General features: G+C 37.4%; 2 protein-coding genes across 2 annotated transcripts; both read left to right on the top strand.

Moving 5' to 3' along the window:
* The first annotated feature begins 9,645 nt into the window (after positions 1 to 9,645).
* Positions 9,646 to 11,338, top strand: LOC134826852 (histamine H2 receptor-like). The gene has a single exon (XM_063839356.1). The coding sequence runs from the start codon at positions 10,004 to 10,006 to the stop codon at positions 11,336 to 11,338; it is 1,335 nt and encodes a 444-aa protein (XP_063695426.1). The 5' UTR covers positions 9,646 to 10,003.
* Positions 11,339 to 20,659: 9,321 nt separating this feature from the next.
* On the top strand, positions 20,660 to 24,123 carry LOC134826851 (probable G-protein coupled receptor No18). The gene is made up of 5 exons (XM_063839355.1): positions 20,660 to 20,826; positions 20,995 to 21,159; positions 21,618 to 21,708; positions 21,851 to 22,126; positions 23,333 to 24,123. The coding sequence occupies exons 1-5, from the start codon at positions 20,660 to 20,662 to the stop codon at positions 23,669 to 23,671; spliced, it is 1,038 nt and encodes a 345-aa protein (XP_063695425.1). The 3' UTR covers positions 23,672 to 24,123.
* Positions 24,124 to 26,427: the final 2,304 nt, after the last annotated feature.

Genomic DNA, 26,427 nt, shown 5'->3' with positions numbered 1-26,427 from the left:
AATAAAAATCCGCTCAGTATCAATCAAATCATTTTGCGGTTTTGACCATGAGTATTTTCTGTGACTTATTAAAAAAAGTCGGCCCATTATCGACGGAACGAGTGGAATAAATGAATAGTACCGATCATTCTTATGATCAGTTTCTACTGATTAATTCCCCGCCTCACCACTGAAAACCAGTACCCTTAATTGCTTTTCTTGGAATCTTATCCATTTATAAATTGCTTGTTCCGTTGCTTCAGTGGAAGAGCTCGATCAACCAAGCCAGGAAATTACAATGATAACTGGGGGACTTTGATTCCACCTTTGACACGTTGCACGTTTCACGCTCCGTTCTTCAATCCAAGCTGGGTATCTATTGAAAAAGAGAGGTTAACACTCATCATGCTCTGATTTTCTCGATGATCAGTCTGTTTATTCTGGAGAATAAAGCAGACCCCTTCATATCGGATTTAAAAACAACCCGGGGCTTAATCTTTATTTTAACCTGAGTCCCCTCGAACCACCTTGCACAATGCACAGAGGCTCCACCATCGTATTTACAGTTTACACTAGTTATTCCTCGTATTCTTTACACTCCTTGTACTCATTGTTGTGGTTCATTAGTCAGATTAACTACATATGATATTGATAGAAACACACCGGCCACCGCCCGTTCAGGGTTTTATTAAACGATTGGACGCTGATGTTATTCAACTCGTGCTAGGATCTAATCTACAACATTCTTTATATGGGCCCTTATTTTGTGGTTCACTGTTAATTACCCGCTTGCAGGCTAGGTTAGGGCCCCTGTTGTGGCCCCTAATTACCTGCTTCCAGCCCTAACAGGAGATCAGATATGTTGGAAAATGTAATATTATTCTCGGTCACAAAATGGTCCTTTTTGTAATGAGAAGTTGGATTAAACATAAAACATTTTTTGCAGTGTTCACTTTATGTTCAATATTTGTGAATGTATGTACAAAATAAATGGACCTGCATATCCAATCTTTTGTTAGCTAACCTTGGCGCAACATTTGCACCGAGTATTGATATATTATAGTAAACATTATATTTATCCGCAACCACATGAACAAAAAAGGTTTTAAAGCCCAGAAGCTTTCCAATATTTTGATTAATTCTCATTTAAATATCGTTCTTCATCCGATTTTGTAATTATTTTTTATTGAAAAATCGGAAAATCGTCGTTTGAATGTGGGACAATTTTGAAAAACTTAACTGAGGTACTAGCAAATCTGCGCGTTTCACTTTAGAAACGCCGAGCACTTTTTTGAGATTTTACTGGCGTATCCTCTAAGTCTAAAATCACCTAATTTATTCAATTTTAGGGAGGGGCGCCAAAAAGGGAGGGGGCGCCAACAGGTGGGTGCATTTTCGGCGGGGGTCGGAGGGGGGGGGGGGGGGAGAAGGGAGGGGAGCGCCACTGATGACGTCACGAAATTAACCAACTCAAGGTGAAGTAGATTTTGGATTAAACTAGGTTTTAGAACCGAAAAAAACACATTGTCGCTTAAAATTCATGTTTTACTGATTCAAGCAAATGTTTGACTCACCTAGGGGGTTCAAGTATAGCTGAGTTGTGCGGTAGAAAAACTGAAAGAGACAATCAAGGCAATCATCAGTTTCATCACCTTAACTGATCGAACAGGTACTTATGATACACAGGTACTATAACACAACTGTGGTTGTGTTGACAATTGATGAGACTGTAGATCTGTCCTCAGACTTTAGGGTTCTTTCTTCTCCTGCAAGCTAGATAAACTCTACAACTGCCTATTTTCAGATTCGTGTGCAATTTCAGGTTTTTTAGCACTTATAGCCAATATCATATATTAGTGTTTTTACTTAAAGTTGCTGTATCATGGTGTATAAATTTGCAGTTATATTTGCTTACTAACAATCATGATTTCGTCATGATCACTATCCATAAGAACTAAATTGAACTTTAACTCACAGATTTTCTCCACCTCGCCCATTCATGGCTGAGCTTCATGGCCTTGCGGCATGAGTATTGAGTACTAAGCAATCGCCCATTCTACCAATCATATAAATGAGTTCACCATTTCGCAGTGGTCATGTGATATGTTACCATAGCAACTAAACGACGTTGATGACCAATAAAATTTTTCTAGGTACGGCTGCGTGCATGTGCTTTTGCTATTAATGATCTAAGACTATATGAACCGGTAATCGCTGTTGTTTATGTAAAAAGGCATTATTTTAACGGCGTTTTTAATCTCCACCACACATTCTATCAAGCAGCTTCGATGTTTTAGCTTCATTTTTATTTCGCTGCTAAGCACTGTTTTTCCCAAGTGATTTCATAGAGACTTTTATTAACTGCCGGGTGGTGATGGCTCTTTTTTCGTGGATCGCTGCAGGAGGGAGTGAAAGTAACTATTTTGAAAACAATAAGATGATTAAATGATAGTTCCTCAACGCATGTTTAATAAATTGGCGTCACTATATTGGCGTCTCGTGTTCTTGCAGTTAAAGAGACCGAATGTTCTTTATTCACCTAACGTGAGTAGTCATTGAAATCTATTTGATTGGTTCTTGCCACACATGATGGTATGAGACTATAGAAGTTTCGCTTGACTAGGGAAGATTGGAAGTTCTCAAGATGATCTCGATCGCGTTGACAGTAATGGCAAGTAATCAATTTCAACTCATCTTTGGAGGTATTTGACGAGGTGCACACAGTTTCGTGAGCACTCACTCCCCTCTCGTTAATGTTAGGGAAGGGTGTTTAGGTTTCTTGCATTGTGCAGTGCTTCTATTTGGATTCCATCAGTGCGGATCAGGTGAATCTTTGAAGTTTTTAATTCATTTAAATGGTTTTTTTTGCGAATATAGTTCAATCAAAACAACGAACTTTAGAGCCCCTTTTATAGTAAGGTTAGGGTTACACAGCTAGGGTCCTTAGACACAAGATCTTTGAGCAGAACGACGTGAACCAAATAGTCAACGAAGCTTGCTATAAGTTTATTAGTATTGATGAAGCATTAGATACTTACTTGCATTTTATTTTTTACTAAAGATGCGTCAGATTATTGGTTTCTTGTGGAGGTTTAACCCATTATTCGCTCCTATTGTTATTTGTTAATACTTAAATTTGAAAAACCTCAATCAAACATGTTTTCACTAATACAGCACGACATAAAAGATCTTTTTGATGCTTACTTGTATATTCACAGTTTACAATTTTCAGGAAGCTAATTTATTCAAGTCCAAAGACTCATTTTCATTAGTCTGAACACTTACAGAGCTAGTCACGCACACAATTTTTTGTGCATGGTATGTGACACTATATAAAAGTGGTTACAATTTGTAAGCACTAAATCATGTGTTTCTCTCTAGAATCAGGCGCAGAAAGCACTCGCAAGTTCTTTGCAAAGCATAGGACTGATGAGAGGGCCTTATTAAATAGAAATTATTATCGATACGGTTGAGCATGATTTTGTGAAACTATCTACTACTCTACTAGTTCCAAGGGTGGAACCTCCACCCTTCATCAAATAGTTTGTTTATTCGATTTAATATTTACCTTTCGGCTGCATTTTCATTTTAACCTTTTTATAACTACCAGAAACCAGGTGGTAAAAACTGTGTTCAAAGAATTATCATCATAAGATCTAATCAGCATTATCTTGATATAAGAGTATTATACCCAACATTGACCGGCGAACTGATAGCTACTTCAGAAGCAATGAAACTACAATCTTCTAGATAAAATGAGTCATAGTACTTTCAGCCGGAGCCATCATAAGTGACATAAATCTAAAAGATAGTATGGTTAGTTTCTAAATATAAACTCAAACTCTGAAAAGGAAACTGCCGTGAAATATGAAACATCAATAAAAGGACCAATTATTTAAAAAATAATTTATGGAAAGCCCCTCAGGCAAAATAAAAATCAATTATGCAATAAAGGAATCTTAAAAGGGTTTGTACTATTCATTCCTGAGGGGCGGAGGGAATTTAAGGCATGTATATATCGGTGCTCCTTAACATCTAAACTACTAGGACTTGAATTTTCTAGGATACACACTGAAACACTATTGTTAAAATTTTCCTTCTGAGTCAGTCCATGCTCTATATGGAGGTGGAGTCCTACGCAGTTTGAGTCATCATCCGTGTCAACCTTTTGCCCACTGATGATCTTGTAGAATGCTCTTCTGTGTTCGCCAAACCTTACCCGTAGCATTCTGGTGGATTTGCCTACGTATGGTTTCTCACACAGTTTACATCTGATCAAATATATGATGTTGTAAGTGATGCATGTACCTGGTGCTGGTTTTACCCGTTTCCCATTGATGCTGATTTGTGTAGCACTATCAATAGACTCACACGTTGCACAGTTCTTCTTTCTACACGGCCTTGTTTGACCATGCTTATTCCCCAGAGCTATTTCTTTCACCTTAACCAACCGGCTTTTGAGGTTGCTTCCTGTTTTCTTGACAAATTGGAAGAACTTTTTGCCATTCTTCTTTTCTTCAAGGGTGTTACTCTGTTGTTTTGAGTCACTCAGGTTACAAAAACTTCTGGTCTTCTTTAAGTTCTCCTCATACTTTTTCACTGTGGTGACAATGTCAGAGTCACTTCCGTAGGTTGAGACAACCCTTATTGGTAGGATCTCTGGCTTCAGTGTGTTGTCCTTGGGAGGTCTTCGTTCAAGGTTTCTTTCTGAGTTGAGAACTTATCTTGATATAACTTAATATATATAATAGATTATTTTGTATTCGATTAGCAAATAAAATAAAATAGAGCGATATCCGTCGTTCGAATTTCGCATTTTTTTTTCACAATTTGACGGTTGCAAATGTTCAACGAAATGCTCCTATAGCTGAAGTCACAATCAGTCCAGTTCTTAAAATTGGAAAATGAACGATGTCTGAAGATTTCGTGCCAAATATGACATTCTGCCAGTTACAATAATATTCAGTCCTCTTTTGGTAAATTGCTTGTCACCATTGCGCATCGGCTGGATATTTATCCTGAATTTAAATAATCGCAAATAACCGCTGCTGTAGTTATAATGGTTATTTATCCTGAACTTAGATTATCACAAATAACCACAGCTGCTGGTTTTGGGAAAATCCTTTTTAAATCCCTTGTCAACCAAGGCTGGTCACTTTCATGATCACAAATAACCGCTAATAACCGCTGCAAAAATCCTCAACCCTGAACCTATCTCTGAACCTATCTCTGAACCTTGTCTCAGTCTAGTCAGCTTATTTAATATGATTCACTTAGATCAGGGGATGTGTCAGGGCAGGTCTGAAGGGTGACTTCTTCTCCCGCTGACACTAAAGATAAAGATACAGATTCAAGCTCATGTGAACATGTGACAAGATCATGATACCGGATAAATGGTAGAAACTGCTAACGGATAGTTGCAATCACGAAATTCCGATGACATATGTCCCCGACAGTATAATTATTTGATTCGATCCTGTCAGGGCATTACTTGTAATTTGATGAAATTAAATTCTATGCAAGCTCACGTGTGTACACATGCAACCACTTTGTGAGAAGTAACGCAATATGCCAATATTATTTGCGAATATTTCACCTACCACTTAACACTTGACAAAATCAATACTTCGTCAATTCTCAGCTTACATGGTTGATAGCTGCTGGATTTCTTGTGTTCGTTGGTTTTTTCAACAGTTTAACCTTGACATTATCAGACATGTCTCCGCAATTTGTCCACGGTTGCCTAATGCATAATCCATATAACCATATAATCAATTGCACCATTTGCAGTGCCAAACCGACCACTCCCAAAATTTCCGACAAATTTTTGTTGAAATGCCGCCCCTAGCTATTTTTCGGCATTTACTTATATATTTATTTAATCGTTTCAGATATGCTATTTAATAAGCCGCACCACTATTCCCTATCCATACTTAAGCTGAAATTCTATTCAGATAAGAGAAAAAAGAATTTGTTCGCTACTTTTCAGAAAAATTACTTTGCAAGGCTGCCAAAAGTTAAGGGCTACTAATTTTGCTAGAACACTTTTAAATTTCAAATAGGTAGATTCAGCTCATTCGCAAAGTCTGAAGGCTATACTCAAAAGATATTCGCGCTGGATTAACTGTCATGACTTATAGCTTTATAGTACAAATTTTACAAGAAATCTCACTATAAAAGATTTTTGACTTTCTCATCACCTTACCGTCGCCAAAATGACAGCTGTTCATTAAACGCGACCGAGCTTATCATTTCCATTTATAAAATTAGCACATCTGTTACCAGGACAGTACCATGGCTATTATAAAATAGATGACTCGTCGTTACAAGATACCTGTCGTTACCGTGGTTACCATGGTTACAAGATACGCATGTCTTCTGTCCACGCCGCCGACCATCTCCGCTCATTTACAATTCTATTTATAAATGCAAATGGGTTTAAAGAAAGAATTAAGCAATCCATAGGCACAGTAACGTTTGCAGAACGCAGTTTATAGTTCCTCCATCATGACCAGCTAATGGGAGGTACCGGGCTGGGTGACCATATGTGACACTAAACTCTATCTTAGTGGTTAAAATACGACAACCCCCTGAAGTATAATAGCAGCCACCCCGGCTCAGAGATCGCTATAATCTCATTTTATAACTGCAGTTTACCAACAGCAGCTCGTACAGACACGATTGTAAGAGTTGGACATTGTTTGTTTTATTATTAATATTGTTTTATTATCCATTTGATTCGGGATATCATTTTTAAAAGCTACATATTTCAAACAGAGAACTGTAGTCTAACTATCCAGTCTCAACGTTTTCCTTCCAAAACGTTTTATACCGGTATTATAGGCAGATCCCATGCTGATAAAGTTAGGACACTTAGGAAAATTGTGGTAAATGCAACAATTTGTTGCATGCTCATATCGATCATTATACATACCTTTATAACGGGATTGTAGCACAAACACATCCGGCCTCAGAATATTCTACAATCTACATGGTAAATCAGGTATTGAATTAACGTACCCTTGCTCTAAAGTTACAGTAACACCACACAATATCGGCCGTGTGTTTGGACCTGTAACTGTGACACTAGCTATGTTGCTGTGAGACTCGGTGGTGATCTTTACCACTGTAACACGTTCGCACTTCGCTATCACAACAGATGGTACTGCAGCTGTTTTTAATTTCTGGAGCGAGCTCAGCTCGACTTTTTTATACAAATACGTGCATCTTTGTCAAATTGTGGGCCTATTAATATTTAATTCTCTAAAGATTTTACTTCGTCACCATTTTTTATTACTCCATATTTAGATCATCCATAATGATAAACGTAATCGGGTTAATCGGGTTATCTGGCGATATAGGGTTGGGTCACGGTTGTGCCTGGGGAACGGTTAGGCGCAGTCGGGCACAAAATGAAGAATCACAATCCGTGTTATAATCTAAATAGTTATCCGGTGAAATACAAAAATCGCTATCTCTCCTTTGGGGAGGGATTCCCCTGAAGTGTTAAGTTATTTTGCTCTAACTGTAGAAGTATAAAGTTATAACCAACTGTGCTTCAACCGTGGCCTTTTCCTGAACTGATATTCGGTACTGCAGTGCTCCAACCGTTCTGTAACTGTGTTCCAGCTGTATATCAACATGAACCACATTAAGTTTTTTGACCCAAACTGTTCAGTTTTTAAAAGGAACAGTTTGGGTTTAATGAGACACAAAGTTTTTCGCTTCTAGTATTGCTACATAAAGTGATTTAAAAGTACTAAAAGTAGAAAAAAATTGTGTCTCATTAAATTTCTGTTATTTTTTTCTTCCTGAATCGCAAAGTTGCTTTTCTTGACCAAATATGGTAATGTTTGAGCGTTCTTTTAACCAATTATACCCTCCAACCCCAATCGGCCGATGAATGCTTATACATATATGAGCATATTATACTTCTTGTGATATATTTCCTTCATAACACTCACAGGAATTATCTGATTGTTCAATGGTAAGCGGACTCAATAACTACCTAACAATAGGAATATGATTAGAGGTTAAGAGGGATGGGGCTAGAGTTGGGGCAAGGGCTAACTTTAAGTAAGTGGTAGGGATTCGGTCCGCCACCATTGTTCAATAACTGTGGTCATAATATATTTGTCCGTAGCTTTAGAGACCCTTTTATGGACAGCTCTTGTTCGAGTAATTTTTCATCCATCAGTCTTTTTAGGTTGGTTATTGTCTTCAAACCAATTCTAGGAAATAATTAAATCGTTCTGTGGCAATCAGGTCAAACTTAATTAAATTTTTACTCAGCTAATTGAAAAGGAACAATTTTACTACTATAAGCCTATAAGAACAATTATTAGTCTTAGCTTCCGTTATAAAATACAACAAATTAATCAATATTCTAACAGAGTATATTTACATTTTACAATATCATCAGCTCCAAAATCATTGTCTGCGGTAACATTTGCTGTGGAAGGACTGGCTGTACTTGTCTCAGTCTAGTGTGAAGCCGATAGCTTTTTTCGTCGACACTTTACTTTAACCAAATACCAATATACAGTTTTACTCAGAATTGTCACGATTCTTATAGTTTTGAACTGCACTGTTTAGTTTTCATGTTAATAATGACCTGTTCTTCAATTTTAGGAAGTATTCAACAAAGCTTGAACTACAGGTGTTATACTTTTTGGGTCAATGTAGTGCTAAATTCCAGCGGACAAGGAGTTTCTATTTTAGTTGAGTTTTAAAAAGCGTTTAAACTAGCTGAACTGTTTTATAGCGCAAGGAAATGGTGTTTTGCATAATAAACTTCTTCTCCATCTTCTGCAATAGAGGAGCTTTTAAACAGCTACCATGGTTACCATTATTACTTTGCAACAGTTTTTTTCTGCAGCGAGGTAAAGTTCCAAAAGCATTTAAAATATGAACGTTTCGGTGCAATATAAGAATATACAGCAGACGTTCAAATTTAATACTATCATGATCAACATGATGTTTCCAAGGCGGTTCGATCATATTAGTTGTCAGTTCCACATGACACATTATGTTCTATGTTAGCTGATTGCAGATAGAATTTATTATTCACAAATGAGTTTTAGACGGTGGTGCATCAATCGTCAGAGCAAATTATTCGGATATCGATCTAAATTGAATATGGAGGTGCTGGACAGATAGTCTATAAAAGTATAAAGCTGCAAAAGCTGACAATCTCGTATTGACACCTTTTAATCTTGATGACAGTTGACTTTATAATCAAGCCGAGCCGAATACCGATAAAATTATAATTCTATAAATCTTGCATGTAATTATTTGAGGGTACTCAGTAAATTTAATTATAGTAAACTGGTCGATCTACCATCTACCATTTCCAAATCTGCAGAAATTGAATCATGCAGTTTGGTGGTACTCAGCAGATCAAATCATAGCTGCTGCTGATCGACCTCTGCAGCAGGAGACGTAAAGAACTTTTTGCACTTTCGGCATTGATAATCTTTGTGGTCTTTACTCGAATTGGAATTTCTGCAGTTGGTACTTGGTAATCGAGTCTGGTTATTTTACATTATTCGCAACTCATCGACGTTGTTAATATTATGTTAATAAGTTAATATTATGTTAATATTTCAAATACAAAATAGATATTATATTGTGCGGGCAAAACCCGTTAATTCACCGCCAACAAGCAACATGATATGATAATATTATTACTAGCTATAAAGCTATAAAAATGTCACAAAATTATGAAAGTCAAGATCCTCTAAATTTGATTCATATTATTGGTCAGGTGGTAAGTATGCAGTGAAGGTTATGAAGCGTCAGCTGTGAATTTGATCTTTATAACGCACAAGATTTTGCTATTATATACCTTAATGTCTTGTCAGTTTCGACCTTTGGTGCATCCAGTGGTTGCGCAATAACTTTGACATTAAATCGTGCCAAATTGTTTCATTTTTCAATCATTATGTTTAAGATTAAATCGCATTGAATATAACTATTAACTTATAGTTATATTTGTAAAAATCTCTCATTATTACAGTATAGTATGTCTGAGATAAACGTGACTACATCCACCATTCTGGGTTACAGCGACAGAGAAAGATCGCTCATGCTGCTCATTCTAATACTGCTGGCATTCTTTGCCATCGCGGGGAACTTAGCCCAGTTCCTCGCCATCTTCCTGGAGACCAGCCTCCAGACGGCCAGCAACATCTTTATAATCTCCCTGGGTTGCAGTGACTTTGGTGTGGGTGTTATCACCCTGCCCATGGTGGCTCTTACTGTCTACAATAGAGTCTGGGTGTTCAATGACTCTGTCTGCAAGCTGATCGGAGTGGTAGATTCTGTCATGATCACTGCTTCCATGTGGACTCTTGGGTTCACTGCTCTCGATCGCTTCCTCTTGGTTCAATCTCCTATCAGCCATAGAAACAATATGACTAGATCTAAAGCAACCAAAACGGTAATATTCTGTTGGTGTCTGTCCTTTGCTTGTGCAGTGTTGCCTCTGTTTGGTTGGAGTGATTACTCCTTCTCCGAACACAGCATGTCCTGTGCCATGACGTCTGTTAGGGGGTTCAACAGTGTGGATAAGTATTACTTCCTCTTCTATGTCATGGTCAGTTTCCCTATCCCAATGGGAATGATCATCATATGCTACTTCATGATCTTCAGATATTCTGTAAACAGGAGCATGAGTGGGATTGTCCTGCCCGGCAAGGCTGGTACCTCATGTAAACCCCTGGTCCTTGTCTCCAACATCCGCACTGCCAAGATCACTCTCCTGCTTATTATCTTCGTGCTGGCATGCATCCTCCCTACCTTCATCTTTGGAATGTTTTTTTGGTTTGAGAAGTCTATCCCCTTCGGTCACCAAACAAGTAAAGCTGTGATATGGTCTCTGCTGGGGAACAGTGCTTTTAATCCCATACTCTATGGCTGGTTCAACAAGCACTTCAGGTCAGTTTACAAACAGATGTTCCTCAGCCTGCTGCTCCGAGAGAAATACTCCGTCCTCCGTAGAGCCATGATGTCCATGAAGTCCATCCAAGGAACCCCGAAACAGTCTTTCAACAACAGTGCAGCTGGCCAGGTAGAGTTCCCGGTAGAATTGTGTAGACGAGAATCCAACTTTAGCTACTCTCTGAAGCTACTAAGGAGGTACAACAGGAGACTGAACCGAGAGCCCCGGTGTTCCATGCCCAATGCCATCACCATGTGCTGTGCAACCCCCGAGTTATCAGACGGGAAGAACCCACGGCGGCACTCTTTTGCTGGAGGGGATCTGTACACAAACACTCACACAGTCCCTGTACATTACCGGAGCGAACCCAACATAATCAATGATTGGCACATCAAAACTTGCACTTACCACAGGTAAAAGCAGATCACAGAGAACTGGGTTTAAACAGCAGGATTCAGAGATGTAAGAATGAGACTTGATCGTGTAGCTGACTTTGATATTTTAAACAAGGGATCGCAGGGGCTGATCTTAGCTTCTCGCGTCCACGTGCTTTCAGTAAACATTTGCCAAACATGTGCTGAGCCGTTCACCCATGGCGAACTTTTATCTAATTAATTGATTGTTCTTTATATTTTATATGCTGCAAAGGGCTGGTGTTAACGCCTAAACATTTCCTTATAGGCGCTGATCGTATAAAAAAAGCTTCTTTCTTGTGAGAGCTGCTCATGGCTCACTCAGTGTGTTGTAACCGCTATGACAAATAATAATGTCTCATAATTTTTTCTTCCAGTAGTATGATGCTGTCGGAAGATTATTTGAAATCATGGTGATAAGATATTTCTCAGCTTACCGTTACCATAATATTTAGTTCTGAAAATTGCACAACGTTTAATCTCATGACATTAATCAGCGGGTTGTATTAAACCCTTAAGCAGAGAAATGTCAGCCGTGATACACATGTCATATAGGCTCATTTTGTTAGGTTTATAAGCTCGATCCTCATAATTCATTTGCCAAATTCAATACAATCACTGCACTTTTTTGTCTTATTAGTTTATTTTAGGTGAAAGAAGCTCGACAAGGGAGGGCATGGGAAAATATTTCTGCTTTATTATTTGATTAGTGACAAACAAGACCCCTGCCACTGATCGCTCGACAAGTGATGGGATTGTGCATCGTACCTTGTTGAATATAAAAATAGAGGGAGGTATAGCTTGATTGGGGCACAGTTTTTGTAGGCTGACCCACTTTAATGTTTATCACTTCATTTCATCTTCTTGCTATCACTCCACAGTTCCATGACTATCCGTGCGATTATACACTAATTGCATTGGCGTCCTACAATATCGTTCTTGATCCTTTATAATTTTAGATCTGATGATAAGAAAGTTAGCTTTATCATCAGGAGCACTCAAAGCACTTGAATTGCTTTGCTTTTGCTGACAGTTATGGGCTTGGGTTAATACCTTATCACTGTACAAGCACACTATACCGTCGCAGAGATATATGGTTCACGACTTCTTATGTCCGTCATTTTATAAGGGGAAGATTGCATGGCTTGTTAATGAAATTGTGAACGCAACCATGTTATTCATACCATGCTTTTTAACTGGCTAAATTTAATTATATTTATTTTTATGTTGTTAATTTCATTTCATATAATTAAACATTTTGCTTTGTGCTGCTATATTTATTGTTGCTGCTGGTCCTGTAACTAGTCGACTTCATGTCCCAGATTTCTGTTTATCCCGAGGTTCAGTTCGGTTTAGTTTGAGGTTAAGTTTGGACTAAAAATGAGGGTTTAGGTTTGTAGGTTATGTTGTTATTGAGGAGGAACTTTCAACTTTGCTATATTTGTTCTTTATTGCTATTAGTATATTTTGAGTTAATATGTTTTTGAGTTTTTAACTTTTATTCGGGTTTGCTTTGTTCATTTGTTTAATTCGCTGTGCTTTTAATGCTTTTAATGGTTTTGATATCTTTAATGTTAATTTATTTATCATAATGATTATAACTTATTTTATAAAATATATCATCGTTTTCCTGATTTTGTAATCATTTTAAGATAAGTAAACATTCAAATCTAAAAAATGTGAGGAACACTAAAATTTATGTGAATTACTTACTTTTAAATTTAAAAAAGGATTGTTCTTTCTAAGTCACACAATTTATTGATTATTTCACTATTCCAGGATAATGAAATGAACTAAACCGGACAGAAAGCTCTGGCAGGACAATTTTCTCTCATCTGATCTGCTCATCCGGTATGAACTTTTAACAAAGTATATTTTGTTTCCAAATCTACACAATAATATGAAAACTTAATATGATTACAAATATTATCATGTATAAGTTATGCCACATATCTAACCCCGTCACGCTAAGTGGTCATGTCACCACGACCCCACTCCACAGATGGAGCTGATACTCTACTGAAAGGTTCACCAATTACTAGCTTAAGAGCCTCCGTTATAACTTGTAATAAAGCACATTAGGTATTACCTGAGGACCTCAGGCTATTATGTTCGAATAGAGATTCGGCGGAATGACAGGCTGAGCGCGGCCCAGTAAATTAGGTACAACTTTACAATATCCCGCATGCCCCGTGCTATATAGTCTATATCTTTAATATGCACGATCAGTTGTCCAAGAAGCACGTACCATTTACCAATACAGCTGTACTAAATCCATTGTCATAGCTCCACTATCATCAACTCTTATCAATAATGACAAATGAAAGTGCATTATATCATAATGTCCTCAGCTTAGCTTATGATAAAGCATTGATAACTTGTTGTCACATGTTTAACAGACCGATAAGTGATCTCATAATGAACATATTTATGTTTATGATATATTATTGATGGCAGATCAGTGATGGCACTGGCAGTTTATTATTTGTACTGTCTGCAGTGGCGTAACGTTACCATAGCGGGGTCTGCTGGGCGTGCTGGCCCTTTGTTACGCCACTGGTAGCGTCCAAGATCTTGATATTAATAGAGATTCAGGGGACAAAGTGTTTAAGCAAACGATTAACCTTGTTTTCTGCTTCAATTTCGTGAGGACAAATAATGCGGAAATAAAATTAGTTGCCTCATGAGCTTTCTCTTTTAGTAGTTAAAATTTCCTTCTAAATTAGTCAAATTACTGCTGAAATCTCTTGATCAAACAAACTTTGAAATATCAAAGTCAACGCACCGTAAAATATAAATTTTAACAACAATTAATGAAATGTGGAATTTACAATCGAAATATCCAGATTATAGTATATCTTTCAAAAAATTAAAGTTGGGAGCGGAGAAAGTGGTTCAAATTATTGCAGGATATCAGTCTGGCACCTATAAAGAGGATTTGGCCGAGACTATTAGTATTAACATACCGTTTTACAATATCTCAGCTTATGGCTCATATTCATAGTTATTTCTACTCAGGTATTACTGTTACCATGGTTTTACTTCCTAAAAATCGTTTGATTATAAATTATAACTGTGTGTGTTGTTCTGGTAATGAAATAAAATAGGAAAGGAGCAAATACAAAATATTGCGTTCATTAGCTTTCGACTGCAATTTAGTTTACTAACATTTTCCATACTGAGAGACCTTTATAAGTTGCCCTGATTTTCCTTAACACGCGGTTGCTAATTTAATTGCTTGATATTGGCAAGACATTATGTTTAAATATGCATATAATATTTCTGACATTGAGTTGTAGCCGATATCTATTTGAACATTGGTTACGAGGTAAATCAAATTAAGTTTGACAAGTGTCAGTGGTTCTGAGCTTTGATTTAACGTCATCAATCAAAATGAATTACTTATAAAGCCTTATAAAGACACCTCGGCATCAAAATTAAATTCTATCGCTATCGATGAACTTCCTCAAGAATCAAGATTCCAATAAATTGGTTTTATTTTAAATATGTAACACCTCCTTTAACGGGTAATGAAAAAAATGAACTTTTTTCAAATCCTTTTATCGGGTCGATCAATTCATTTGTGGTCAAAATTAATGAAACAGTGTTAAAATTTGGACAATTTTGAACAAAAATAGTCAATGTTAAACACTCAGAAGCCTCTTGCAGTAGGCACAGATAAATTTATTTCTCACAGTAGCCACTGAAGCGGCTTGTACAGTTTATTGAAATTTGGAAAAGCCAACGTGACGACTGGCGAAGCTTCACAGCCATAATTTTATAGCACAACGTATGACTAAGACTACTATCTACCGGATTGTGAAGCGATATGAGCAGGAAGGATCTGTAGCTAGAGCTACACGGTCAGGAAGACGTGCCACTAAAATGACACGAGAACAAAATGGCCCAACTTAGACGTTCAGTTAACCACAAGACCGACATCTCCTAAAGGTCCCTGGCTGTACGATAATAACGATTTAGCTGTACTTTATAGCGCTTATTATTATTATTAAATGATATTGTTATTTATGCGCATATGAAGAATAACAGAAGTTTAACAACAAATTTATGTGGTAATTTCGTTGGTTTCAAGTTTAGGGGCGCGAATCCCTCAAGCTGCACTATCTTACGCGTCAGCAGCAAACCAACGGTTTAATCTTCCTTCCTGATTGGACAGAGTCAACTCAAACTTGGAGTGTCCTCCGATGTCTGAAGGCTTAATTGGCTGGAGACTAGGTGAAATTATAATTAGGTCATCTGTCTCTTTAAATCCAGTGCCTAAAGTGACTTAAACTTAAAGCCGAATAGGCAGAGCTTTAATTTACTGGACGGCGCCAGTTCCTCTTTCCGACATATATTATATAATTCGATCGGTTTTTAAGTTACTTAGCCTGAGATCCCTTACCAAGGTTAAATCTAAAAGCGCTTTAAATCTTTTTTCTGACTGCTGATTATTCCATCGCTCGCACAATTACTAAACCTGACCAAGTAGGCTAAGGTTTAATCTAACGCACTATAAATTGATTTTTTTACATTCTGTGATTCTGAGCCCTGATCACAGCTGCTTGCAGGACGCAAGAAGTTGCTTATCTTATAATACAACCTTGTCATGTGTCAGCTATAAAATTCCAATCCTTCAGGTAAGATGATGATTAATTAACACTTTAATTGTCAGTTCATTGTCGTCCCAATTATAACCAGTTAATTGTCACTCCTATCATAAACATACACACATAGCTGTTAACACCGACGTTTATAAAGTTACATCAGTTGTCAAGTCAGCGGTTGTGAGCTTATTCCTGCGTAAAAACATTGTGTCATTAATTATAATTACAGGTGGGAGAACAAGCCATTACCTTCTTTAATTACAGTCATTATATAATTAACGTCATTACAAATTAATTAGTTAACTGACCTCTTACGATATCATCTAAGCAGACCTCAGCAGCACACGCAGCAATTATTATTACGCAATTAACAATACTGCACAAAAGGTGCCTTATGAACTGCGAATTACCTAATTATGTAGGTAATTAATTACTTGGTTATGTAATTTATGACTTTATTTCTAATAACGAGATATTTACAATTATAGGATACTCACTTACTTTTAGTGTATGAGCTGTTTCTGACGTGACACTAGCACATCATGACTCTTACGTAAGGGTCGCTGTGAAAAATTAGTTAAATCAAAACGGTTTAAGTACTTTCTGATTTGAATTGTGGTCCATTCGGAGATGTCGTTCATTTCGAATTGTGGCACATTTCGAAATGACTAATTGGGTAAAGGATCATGCTGGCTTATTTAATATGTGATCACTAATGTAACTATAAATATAACTACTTTTTTTTGTGGTTTACATAATCAACTTCGTGACCAGTGCGACATTTTACCAACAAATATTACTGATGAATACTTGTAGATTGAAAACGATTGATATCAAGCTACAATATGTGGTTTATTATATTACGTCTCTAAATAAGCATCTGCTATAATGAACAGTAAAGCTGTAATTTTGCATATCAGTGCATTTTAACGCATTTTAGCGCATGTACAAATTGTGCCGTGTACGTGTTACAAATTAGACCTGTTAGAGCTTGGTGTATGGCTTCTCTTTCGAGTAAAACGACTGATTTGTTTACTATCTAATTGATTTTATACATCAAATGGCAGTTTGGGCGAATACAATCCATTAACGGTAACCAAACAATTTTTTTTATTACATCAAGGAGTAGGGTATGATTATGTGAGGACGGTAATGACGACCCACACAAGGTTATAAGAGTGATTTGATTTTATTGAATATTGTCTTGACACATACAAATTAGTTCTTCGTATCTTAACTGAGATCCAACTTGGATTTAAGTATACGGCTAAAATAAACAGGAAGAGGGCATTTTATCAAATTTATTGCGCTTCTAGGAGTTTTAATCAATTCAATTTTTGTAAACCAAAAAAAACGTCTGAAAGATTAAAAATAAAAGTACAATTTGAGTCCAAATACTGGTCCTAAAGTCCTAACTCCCAACTTTATATTCAACTTTGTGTTTTGCTCTTGCCCTATTAATATAAAGACTTTAGCAATGCAATTCATTGAGCATTAATTAAACTGCCGTCTTATTGGGCCCTATCTAATATCTATGACTATACTCATCTAAGATAATCTTGTCCTCCATCCACTATGAATGCAATGATTACTTAAAGAGCATTGAGCAGTTGTACAGAAATTAGGTGGCGACTCTATGCAAAATATGCTTATAAAGTTATAATAATGTTATAACACTACAGACTACAGCAAGAGATATTATTTGAGACCACTCCAGAATCACGCTCAATCACGTAATCTTATCATATTGGCCAGCTTTTACGATCGTTACCCCAGACACTTGTTATTATACAGCTGATCAAATAGCCTTATAACATGTGGTCGAGACCCTGTTCGATCATCAAATCTTTATCAGTTGGCCTTTATAACCTTTATAACCTATATAACCTTTATATAACCTGCAGTTTTTGATATCATTGAAACGATGACTCGTATGATATTGATAAGCAACCGAATGCAAAGCGCATTCGTACTGATAAACCCTCAAAACTTGAACAGTTTTTTTCTTGTCTCATCCCTATGTACTACAGATATAGACCTTCTAAGATCTTTAGAACCTCACAATTTGAATTGTTCAAACTTCGAACATTAAAAGAAGAATCTTTTAGCATGATTAAATCCGAGAAAGTACATGAATTACGAATATGATCGCATTATAATGTTGATTCATTTACTGCAATTATCTAACTAACTTTATGAGCAGATGTGTTATTTTAAAAACACATCTGCTCACAAAGTTAGTTAGATTATCGCAATAAATTAATCAACACAGACTTGACTAACACAGTGTCAAGGTTCTACTCTTAGTCATTCGTTGATTTGTGTTGAAAGCTATTGAATTTGTCATGAATTTTTCCGTTCACGGAAATAGCGTTTTGACTCATAAATTGCAGCAATTTTTGTCTGATTTAAAAGGACAAAGTACAAACACCCTAATTATTTTTTCACCAGGAGATTTCATTTGAAGGTGGACAAAACTAATTTTATTGGTTTGTTTAACAGACTTGTTATAGGTACGTTAAGGGTTCCGGAATTAAAACCCCCTCAAAATGTGGTCCTAGTATTTCCTGCGATTGCTACTTTGCAGTTTACATTCTCAAGTTTTCTAGCCCTAAAGTTTCCGTCCTCATGACGAGAGGAAGCCTGGCTTGAAAAGCAAGAGAGGCCGGGCACCATTGCTTTTCAATGAAAAGTAATAGTGCCCGGTATTAAGTTTGCACACGTCCCTCCACAGTCTACATGGTGTGCTTATACTTTCGGACAATAGACTTTTTGAGAAGCAGGTCCGGGGATTGACTGAAAGGCTTTCGGGAGCAAGGACTGATTAATCATACCTGGACAGACCGAAACTATTACACAAACCACATTTTAATGTCCCATTATCCGCCCTTCGCCGGGACACTGGATTAATGCTTATATAATGCAGGCAGCACTTTAAAGTTCTTTCTCTGCATTTCTTTCATACATTTTGTAGAGGCTTTTTATTCACAGGAAATAATATGTGCAGTGATTTGCCCACAAAGCACGTATATGACGTGTTTTTATCGACTAAATTAGTTTTCTTATGATTCGGCCTGTTGTGGTTTACGAAGATTTTAAATTAATCAAGTCGTACAAATGGACCAGATTGGATTGTCGGTCTGGTCCAGTGAAGAGGCGTTTGAACGAGTCACATGAAGAGCAATATGAAGTGCTGGAGCGGGATGTGGTTGTGTTTGTGATAAAGTTGTTTTTGTTTAACTTTCTGTGAAAGATTTGTGCTCGTGGGTCGCGATCTTGAGGACTAAATAGATTAAAGTATTCAGTGAGGAGTCAGGAGGTTAAGTGTTGTACTTCGTAGCAATCTCATCTCAATCTCATGAGTTTCTTCCTCAAAGATGTTAGATTCTTATGAGCTTTGCTTTTATAGAGATAAGAATGATGTGTCCACCGTGTGGTTGTCGTGAATAATTTATAAATACTCTCTGCAAAAATAAAGTGCCTGCCCGATCTTTCGAGCAATTGTTTGACATTGTCAGTTTCAACCTCTTCAACGGTTTATTGAATCAAATTGTTTCGACAGAAATATTACAACAGTATTGTCATTATCAAATCTGAAGTTGAGTACGTTTGATCTGTATCATTCTGGAAGAAATGTTATTGCATCATGCGAGCATGCATAATACTATAATATTATGACGAGAAAAGTATTTTTAATATCTTGAACGTCAGATGAAATCAATGCAATCATGTCACAGCCACTACTGGATAGGTCATTAAATGTGATTAATAAGCTTGTTAAATTGGCACTTCGCAAGTGGTTATTATTGTAAGCACCTCCTCCAACTGATACTATTAATTTATTAGATTATGCGGCATAAATTATGCTTCATTGACAGAGCATAGTGTGGAGTGAGCTATGTGCCCATCCTTGGAGAACCCGGTGGATGTCCTTGCTGTACGGCAGTGTTAAACAAGGAACTGCAGAAACCGAGGGGTTCCGTTCAGGCCGTTCACACTTTGTTTCTGTCTAGTTCTAATGTACCGTCACAATAGTGACTTTAATATATAAGAGCTATAATGATGGTCTGGTGGTCTGGTCCTAGTAGCTTGATACCACGGTTAGTTTCATTGAAACGTGGAACTAACAGGCCGGCAGCTGACTAGTACCCACCAGCTGGCTGTCACTCCCACTAAATCATAGAGCCCACCACTTTCTCCTTTTCTTATTAGACCGGTTACCGGCCATCTGTATTCAGTTATCTTCCCATGATTGGGGACGGCAGTAACCTTCGCTTGGTGTTGGAGTTGTCATTGTGTTCTAGTTCTAGTCGACAATTGCATAGACAATTGTTTAAATGATCCTGTTTTTTTTTGTAGGGGCGTAGCCAAGGGAAGGAGCCGAAGATTTAATAACCCAATATCTGGCGTCAAGTTTTAAGGATCTCATAATTAGTTTGACGTTAAAATTATGCGATTTATGGACATAATTTTGGTCACATAAATATGTTGAATTTGTAAATCTGGTAGCATAGCAATTTTTGAAGATCATATGTTTAACACTTTGATGTTATCGTTTAACTAGAAACTTTCTCTGGAAATAAAAGTATATTTTATGCCGTACATCACCACAATTATATACATAGGTACCAAATTTTGACCCAGAATTCTAGAAAATATCATGAGTTTCTTCAGCTTCTGTAAATAAACCAAAGCAAAACTCTATTTTATAGGTAAACATGGGGAGCAGCGAAGAGTCAGCGTTCCTCAGTCTGGCAGGCCAGGTGCTGGTACTTTTCTTGATATCAGTTCTCATAATCCTGGCTGTCTTTGGAAACATAGCCCTCCTCTTTGCAATGTACACTCAGCCCAAACTCAGGACTACTTCAAATCTCTTCATCGGCAGGTTTGTTAATTATATTAGGTTTGTTAATTAGTTAATTCTTTGTATTTTCATATCTTCCTTTAAAGTATTTTTATAATAATTTCCCCCAAGACCATGATTTATTGTAATATAAATATTTTACAGCTGGATCAAACACCTGGAAGCATAACAAAAATCAAATTATTTCAGTTTGGCGTTTGCTAATCTCATGACGGGTCTGTACACCATGCCGATGGGCTTCATCGCCATCGCTTTCAAAGGACGGTGGATACTGGGAGATGCCATGTGTCAGTTAGGAGGGTTTATCGATCAGATGACCATATGCGCTGGGATGGTCACCCTCGGCATGACCAGGTTAGTGTTTGAGGGGATCTTTAACAGATCACATAAGCTAGCATAGAGGGTCTAGGGAGTAATTCCTACATAAGTACATAATAGGTAGTAGTGAAGTGGCGTACGGAGGAGGAGGGGGTATAGAATGGGGGGGGGGGGCTATAGGATGGAAAAATTACCAGTCTTTTATCAGCATGACAAATATCACTTTCTCGTGTTTTATAAACCATCAGTATAACCACGTGGCAATTGTTAAATATTGAAGTTGCAAACTGGAACTGAGTTCTTGCATGTGTCACGTGACTAACTACACGTGTCACATGACTAACTACACGTGCCACGTGACTAATTGCACGTGTCACGTGACTAATTGCACGTGCCACGTGACTAATTGCACGTGCCACGTGACTAACTGCACGTATCACGTGACTAACTGTTTAACTGTAAGATGTAAGATTTAGATAACAGTGATCTTGCAGTGTTGATAGATATTTCCTGGTGTGCCATGCTGTGAAGTATCCAGACATCATGACAAGGAAGAGGTGCTGGGCCTGCATCATCGCCATCTGGGTAAGTGAAATCTTAACCACTCGGCTCTGAAAACCTAGCAATGGCTGCAGGTAGAATATACAACTTTTATCATGCTTCTGATCAAAGAAAATAGAGCAAATTCAAACCTTCTTAATGAACTGAATGATGAAATTATTTAAAGGTTTGGAGTGTGAGCGTATCAATCCCTCCTTTCTTTGGGTGGAGCGAGTACAGTTTCTCTGAAGCATCCTACACCTGTGCAAGCGGACTTGGTTCCTCCTACTTCAAGTTCTACGTTTCAGCTACTTTTCCAATTCCCATCCTCATCATATTCCCCACTTATTACTTCATTCTCAAGAGCTCGATGGGAGGATCCGGAGCCTTGACAAAGTCCAAGAGACACCGAGGAAATTTGAGGACAGCCAAGATTATACTCCTTATCATCATCATATTCGCAGTAAGTGTATATTATTTCTGCCATTTCGCATTTATTTTATTACATTTTATTATAATATAAGTACAGACTTTTATATGTTAAGATATAAGTACAGACTATCAATTTATTTGTTTTAGCGAAACATTAGACTTGGGCGTTGTTTTTTAACTATCGATATGCATTGTTTAGAACTTTTATCTAACAGTAATGAGTACTAAAGTACTGACTAACGTTATAGAAATATTAAGTTATAACAAGCAACATAGTGCATATCTGACATTGTCATAACATTATAAATATTTAACAAAACTTTTAACTACTAATAGTAATTCGCTATTCTCACCACACACATAACTAGGTATTACAAAAAGTAATAGATATGGATTCTAATGGAGAAGTGAGGCATTTGCTGTTGACACGTGACAGTTATTCTGGGGTTTGATTAGTAAATAGTGGAAGCTGATAGGTAAATTGTTGTGGCGTGTAAAAAACATGATTCACCTCTCCGCCACAATCTGCATCCATAACTTGACATAAAATAGGAAATACAATAAACATCTAGAGAAAGTTTCTTAAAAAGTGTCCTCTCTCCAGGTGTGTGTATTCCCAGTGTTCCTCATTGGTATCCTACTGAGTGCACGTGTCACGTGACTAACTGCACTTGTCACGTAACTAACTGCACGTGTCACGTGACTAACTGCACTTGTCACTTGACTAACTGCACGTGTCACGTGACTAACTGCACGTGTCACGTGACTAACTGCACGTGTCACGTGACTAACTGCACGTGTCACGTGACTAACTGCACGTGTCACTTGACTAACTGCACGTGTCACGTGACTAACTGCAACTAAACTAACACACTCTCTCTCCAGGTGTGTGTATTCCCAGTGTTCCTCATTGGTATCCTACTGAGTGCAAATGTCACGTGACTAACTGCACGTGTCACGTGACTAACTGCACGTGTCACGTGACTAACTGCACGTGTCACGTGACTAACTGCACGTGTCACGTGACTAACTGCAACTAAACTAACACACTCTCTCTCCAGGTGTGTGTATTCCCAGTGTTCCTCATTGGTATCCTACTGAGTGCAAATGTCACGTGACTAACTGCACGTGTCACGTGACTAACTGCACGTGTCACGTGACTAACTGCACGTGTCACGTGACTAACTGCACTTGTCACGTGACTAACTGCAACTAAACTAACACACTCTCTCTCCAGGTGTGTGTATTCCCAGTGTTCCTCATTGGTATCCTACTGAGTGCAAATGTCAACATACCAAAAAGCCAGAAGTTAGCCTTCTCAGTGATCTGGCTCCTAATCGCCAACTCCAGCATCAACCCCATCCTCTACGGGCTGCTGAACAAGAACTTCCGAGCGGTGTACCTGATAAAGATCCAGCGGTGTCTGGGTCTGCCCCACCACACCCCTCACAAGTCCCCCGGACTGAGCAGCTCCATGGGACCAGCTAGTGTGGTGATGAATGGGACGGAGAGCTCATGCGCTGTTACTCAGGGTACTACCAGGTGCCATTTCAACGCTGTCTTGGAGGACCACTGAGAGACACGATATTTGTTCCGTTGTACATAAAATGTGTATATATATTTTATGTTATCTTAAGGATTAATGAATATTTTGTGCAGGCTCAGTCAAGATTTGTGGCAGACATTTTTACTCATAATCAAAATGTAGCACGTTTCCTATATTAGAATATTTATAGAATTACTTTAGAAACTTTTCTCTGTTGAATAGCATCATTGGTGAGTAGAGCTTTTTATTTTGGAAAGCTTTGACTAATACTTAATTCATAGCAATTTGTGATGTCCTTAGAACTGTATAGCTTTCCTGACAAAGCAGATTAATTGTTCCGTGTGTGAGGATTGAACTTTCAGTACTTGAACTTTCAGTCATCCGTACAAGAAAACACATTTGATGGGATGGACCGTTTTTTGTTCAACACATAGCATTATAGCTTTTACTCCTATTTTACTGCGCTATCTGATTAAATTAGTTATCTGTGTATTGTTTATCGATGTATTAATTTGAAGTCGCTATTTTTAATCACTATGATTGTTCTCGAGAAAAAAACTCCAAAAAAAACGCTTTTGGTAATAAAAAAACAAAAAAAGTTAATTATAAACAACTAAGGTTGCTAAAAACAACAAAATTTAATAAAAACAACGAAAGTTAATAAAAAACAACAAAAGTTAATAAAAAACAAAGGTTAATATAAACAACTTTCTGATTAAAAACAATTCCCAATCTGCCTGGATGAATGGGTGATTCTTGTTTGACAGCGACTTTTGCCCGAATCCAAAATTAATTTGTTTTTATATAGACTTTATCCACTGTCCTGAGCACTAAACCCTATTCTCACCTACTACTCCTGCTGAGAACCTAAGACGTGAAGTTCGTACGGTACGTACCTTTAAATTAGCTGTACGGTACGTACTTAATAAAGTAGGCTGAAAGGTACAAATCAATTTATGAGACCAATTTTAGAGATTATGAGTATATTATGGACAAGCGTAGATTAAGGTTGCGACCTGAGCTAGCTGAAAAGCTGGTGTTCGTATACTGCAACAAAAGGATGAAGCTTTGAGTTTAACGATAATTACAAGTTGTAGTAGTGTAGTACCGGTTAAGAGCGATCCGGTACACAAATTTTCCTCTTAAATCTTTTATTGTTTTAACCACTGTGTTTATTTTCGACTTCTATCTCAAAAATTATGATGATAATACTAATCAAAAATTGCAAGTAATTCACAGAAGTTGATTCTAAAAATTTGACAAAAAATGGTACCTTACAGTGCCTGTACAGTACGTACCTTTAAAAGTAGCTGTACCGTACGTAATTAAAGCCCTGTACCGTATACGTACTTGCCATCTAAGCTAAGAACTCCGGCTATAACACTGCTAAGCAGTGCTTAGTGTGAGTAAACGGAAAGATTGGCACTGACTCTACCTCTTCACCCCATAGATGTGGAATCTTACTATTTGGCGCTTCATCGATGTCCTGAAGAAGGAGCAAGACCTGACAGACTGGAAGATCAACCAAATGTGGGATGTTGCTAGTTGAATTTAGTGTCAATTATTTTTACAATATTATCTGTATCTATTAAAAATTATCAAATTTCGTATGTGACTTGACTCAAAATTTGTCAATGAAAAAACTGAATCGAAATCTGAAATAAATTAAAAAATGTATCTTTATCTTTTTTATCTTTTTATATTTATTACCTTTTTCGGATTCTTAATTTTGTAACGGCTTGAGTTTCACTAACCTTTTAACATTTTTTAGGTTCAATGTCACTGGAGATGACTACAAATATAATCGAAATATATTTGGCAAGAATCTGAATGTTTTCAGTGTTGAAAGTTTAGTTTTTTAAATCCTGGAGTAGTCATTCGTGTCCCTGATATTTGGGTTAATTCTAACTCTCCTATGTATCTTTATCAATGTTTATGAATACAAAATATCCCTTTCACCCAATCGCAGTTCTCTTGTCGAACTTCAGTACGTGTAAAACTAGTTCAAAGTATTATAAAGTCCAGGTAGCGTATTCCAATTCAACAGAGTTGAACTTTAGAGTTTGTCGAACTAGGGTGCGTGTTGATCTAAGGTACGTGTCGAAGTACAGTAGAATAACAGTACGTGTACCTTTCGGACACCAGCCGCTGTCGGACAAGAGTCTTAATTGGCGACTCATGTTGTCCGAATTTCGGATAAAAGTTTTATTTCACTAGCTTACTGGTTATCTTGTGACGCTGTGTCTACTGTCCTGAGATAGTGCTAATCGTACACTGACAAGCTGCAACAAGCGGCCGATCACCTCACAGCTTACCTTGCATATAGGATGACAATATGAAGTTCAGTTATCGCAATCGACAGGTAACCAAGGCTCGGAGAACCCTGCCCTGAATTACTTCCAAACGAAGGAACGAGACCGCATATTGGCAGTGTTCGGCTCCCAACAATATCAGCAGCAGTGTCATTGACCACTTTCATTAGTGCTAGTGATTTCAGTTTTGTAGTTGGATCACTTTAGTTCTTCTACTCTGCAACATTGATCCTGAATTCAATTATGTTAGTGTATATTTTCTCATAACTTTCTCGCTTCGTTGACGCATGGGTTTTGTTTTAGCTCTGTGTACAAGATAGAGCTTTACAAGTGAGGCGATAGTGGATGCCACGATCTTGTGATTCGAACTTAGAGAAGTAGCGATTAGCAAGTAACAATTTAGTTCATTTTTCCAATTCACCATTGAATATTCATATTCGGTTCAATTCAAATTAAGACTACAGTCGTTTTTTC

Source organism: Bolinopsis microptera, chromosome 2, assembly GCF_026151205.1.
Source record: "Bolinopsis microptera isolate Bmic1 chromosome 2, MBARI_Bmic_1.0, whole genome shotgun sequence".
Taxonomy (NCBI): Eukaryota; Metazoa; Ctenophora; class Tentaculata; order Lobata; family Bolinopsidae; genus Bolinopsis; species Bolinopsis microptera.
Note: the sequence above shows the minus strand (reverse complement) of the source record. Positions and strands in the feature narration are given on the sequence as shown.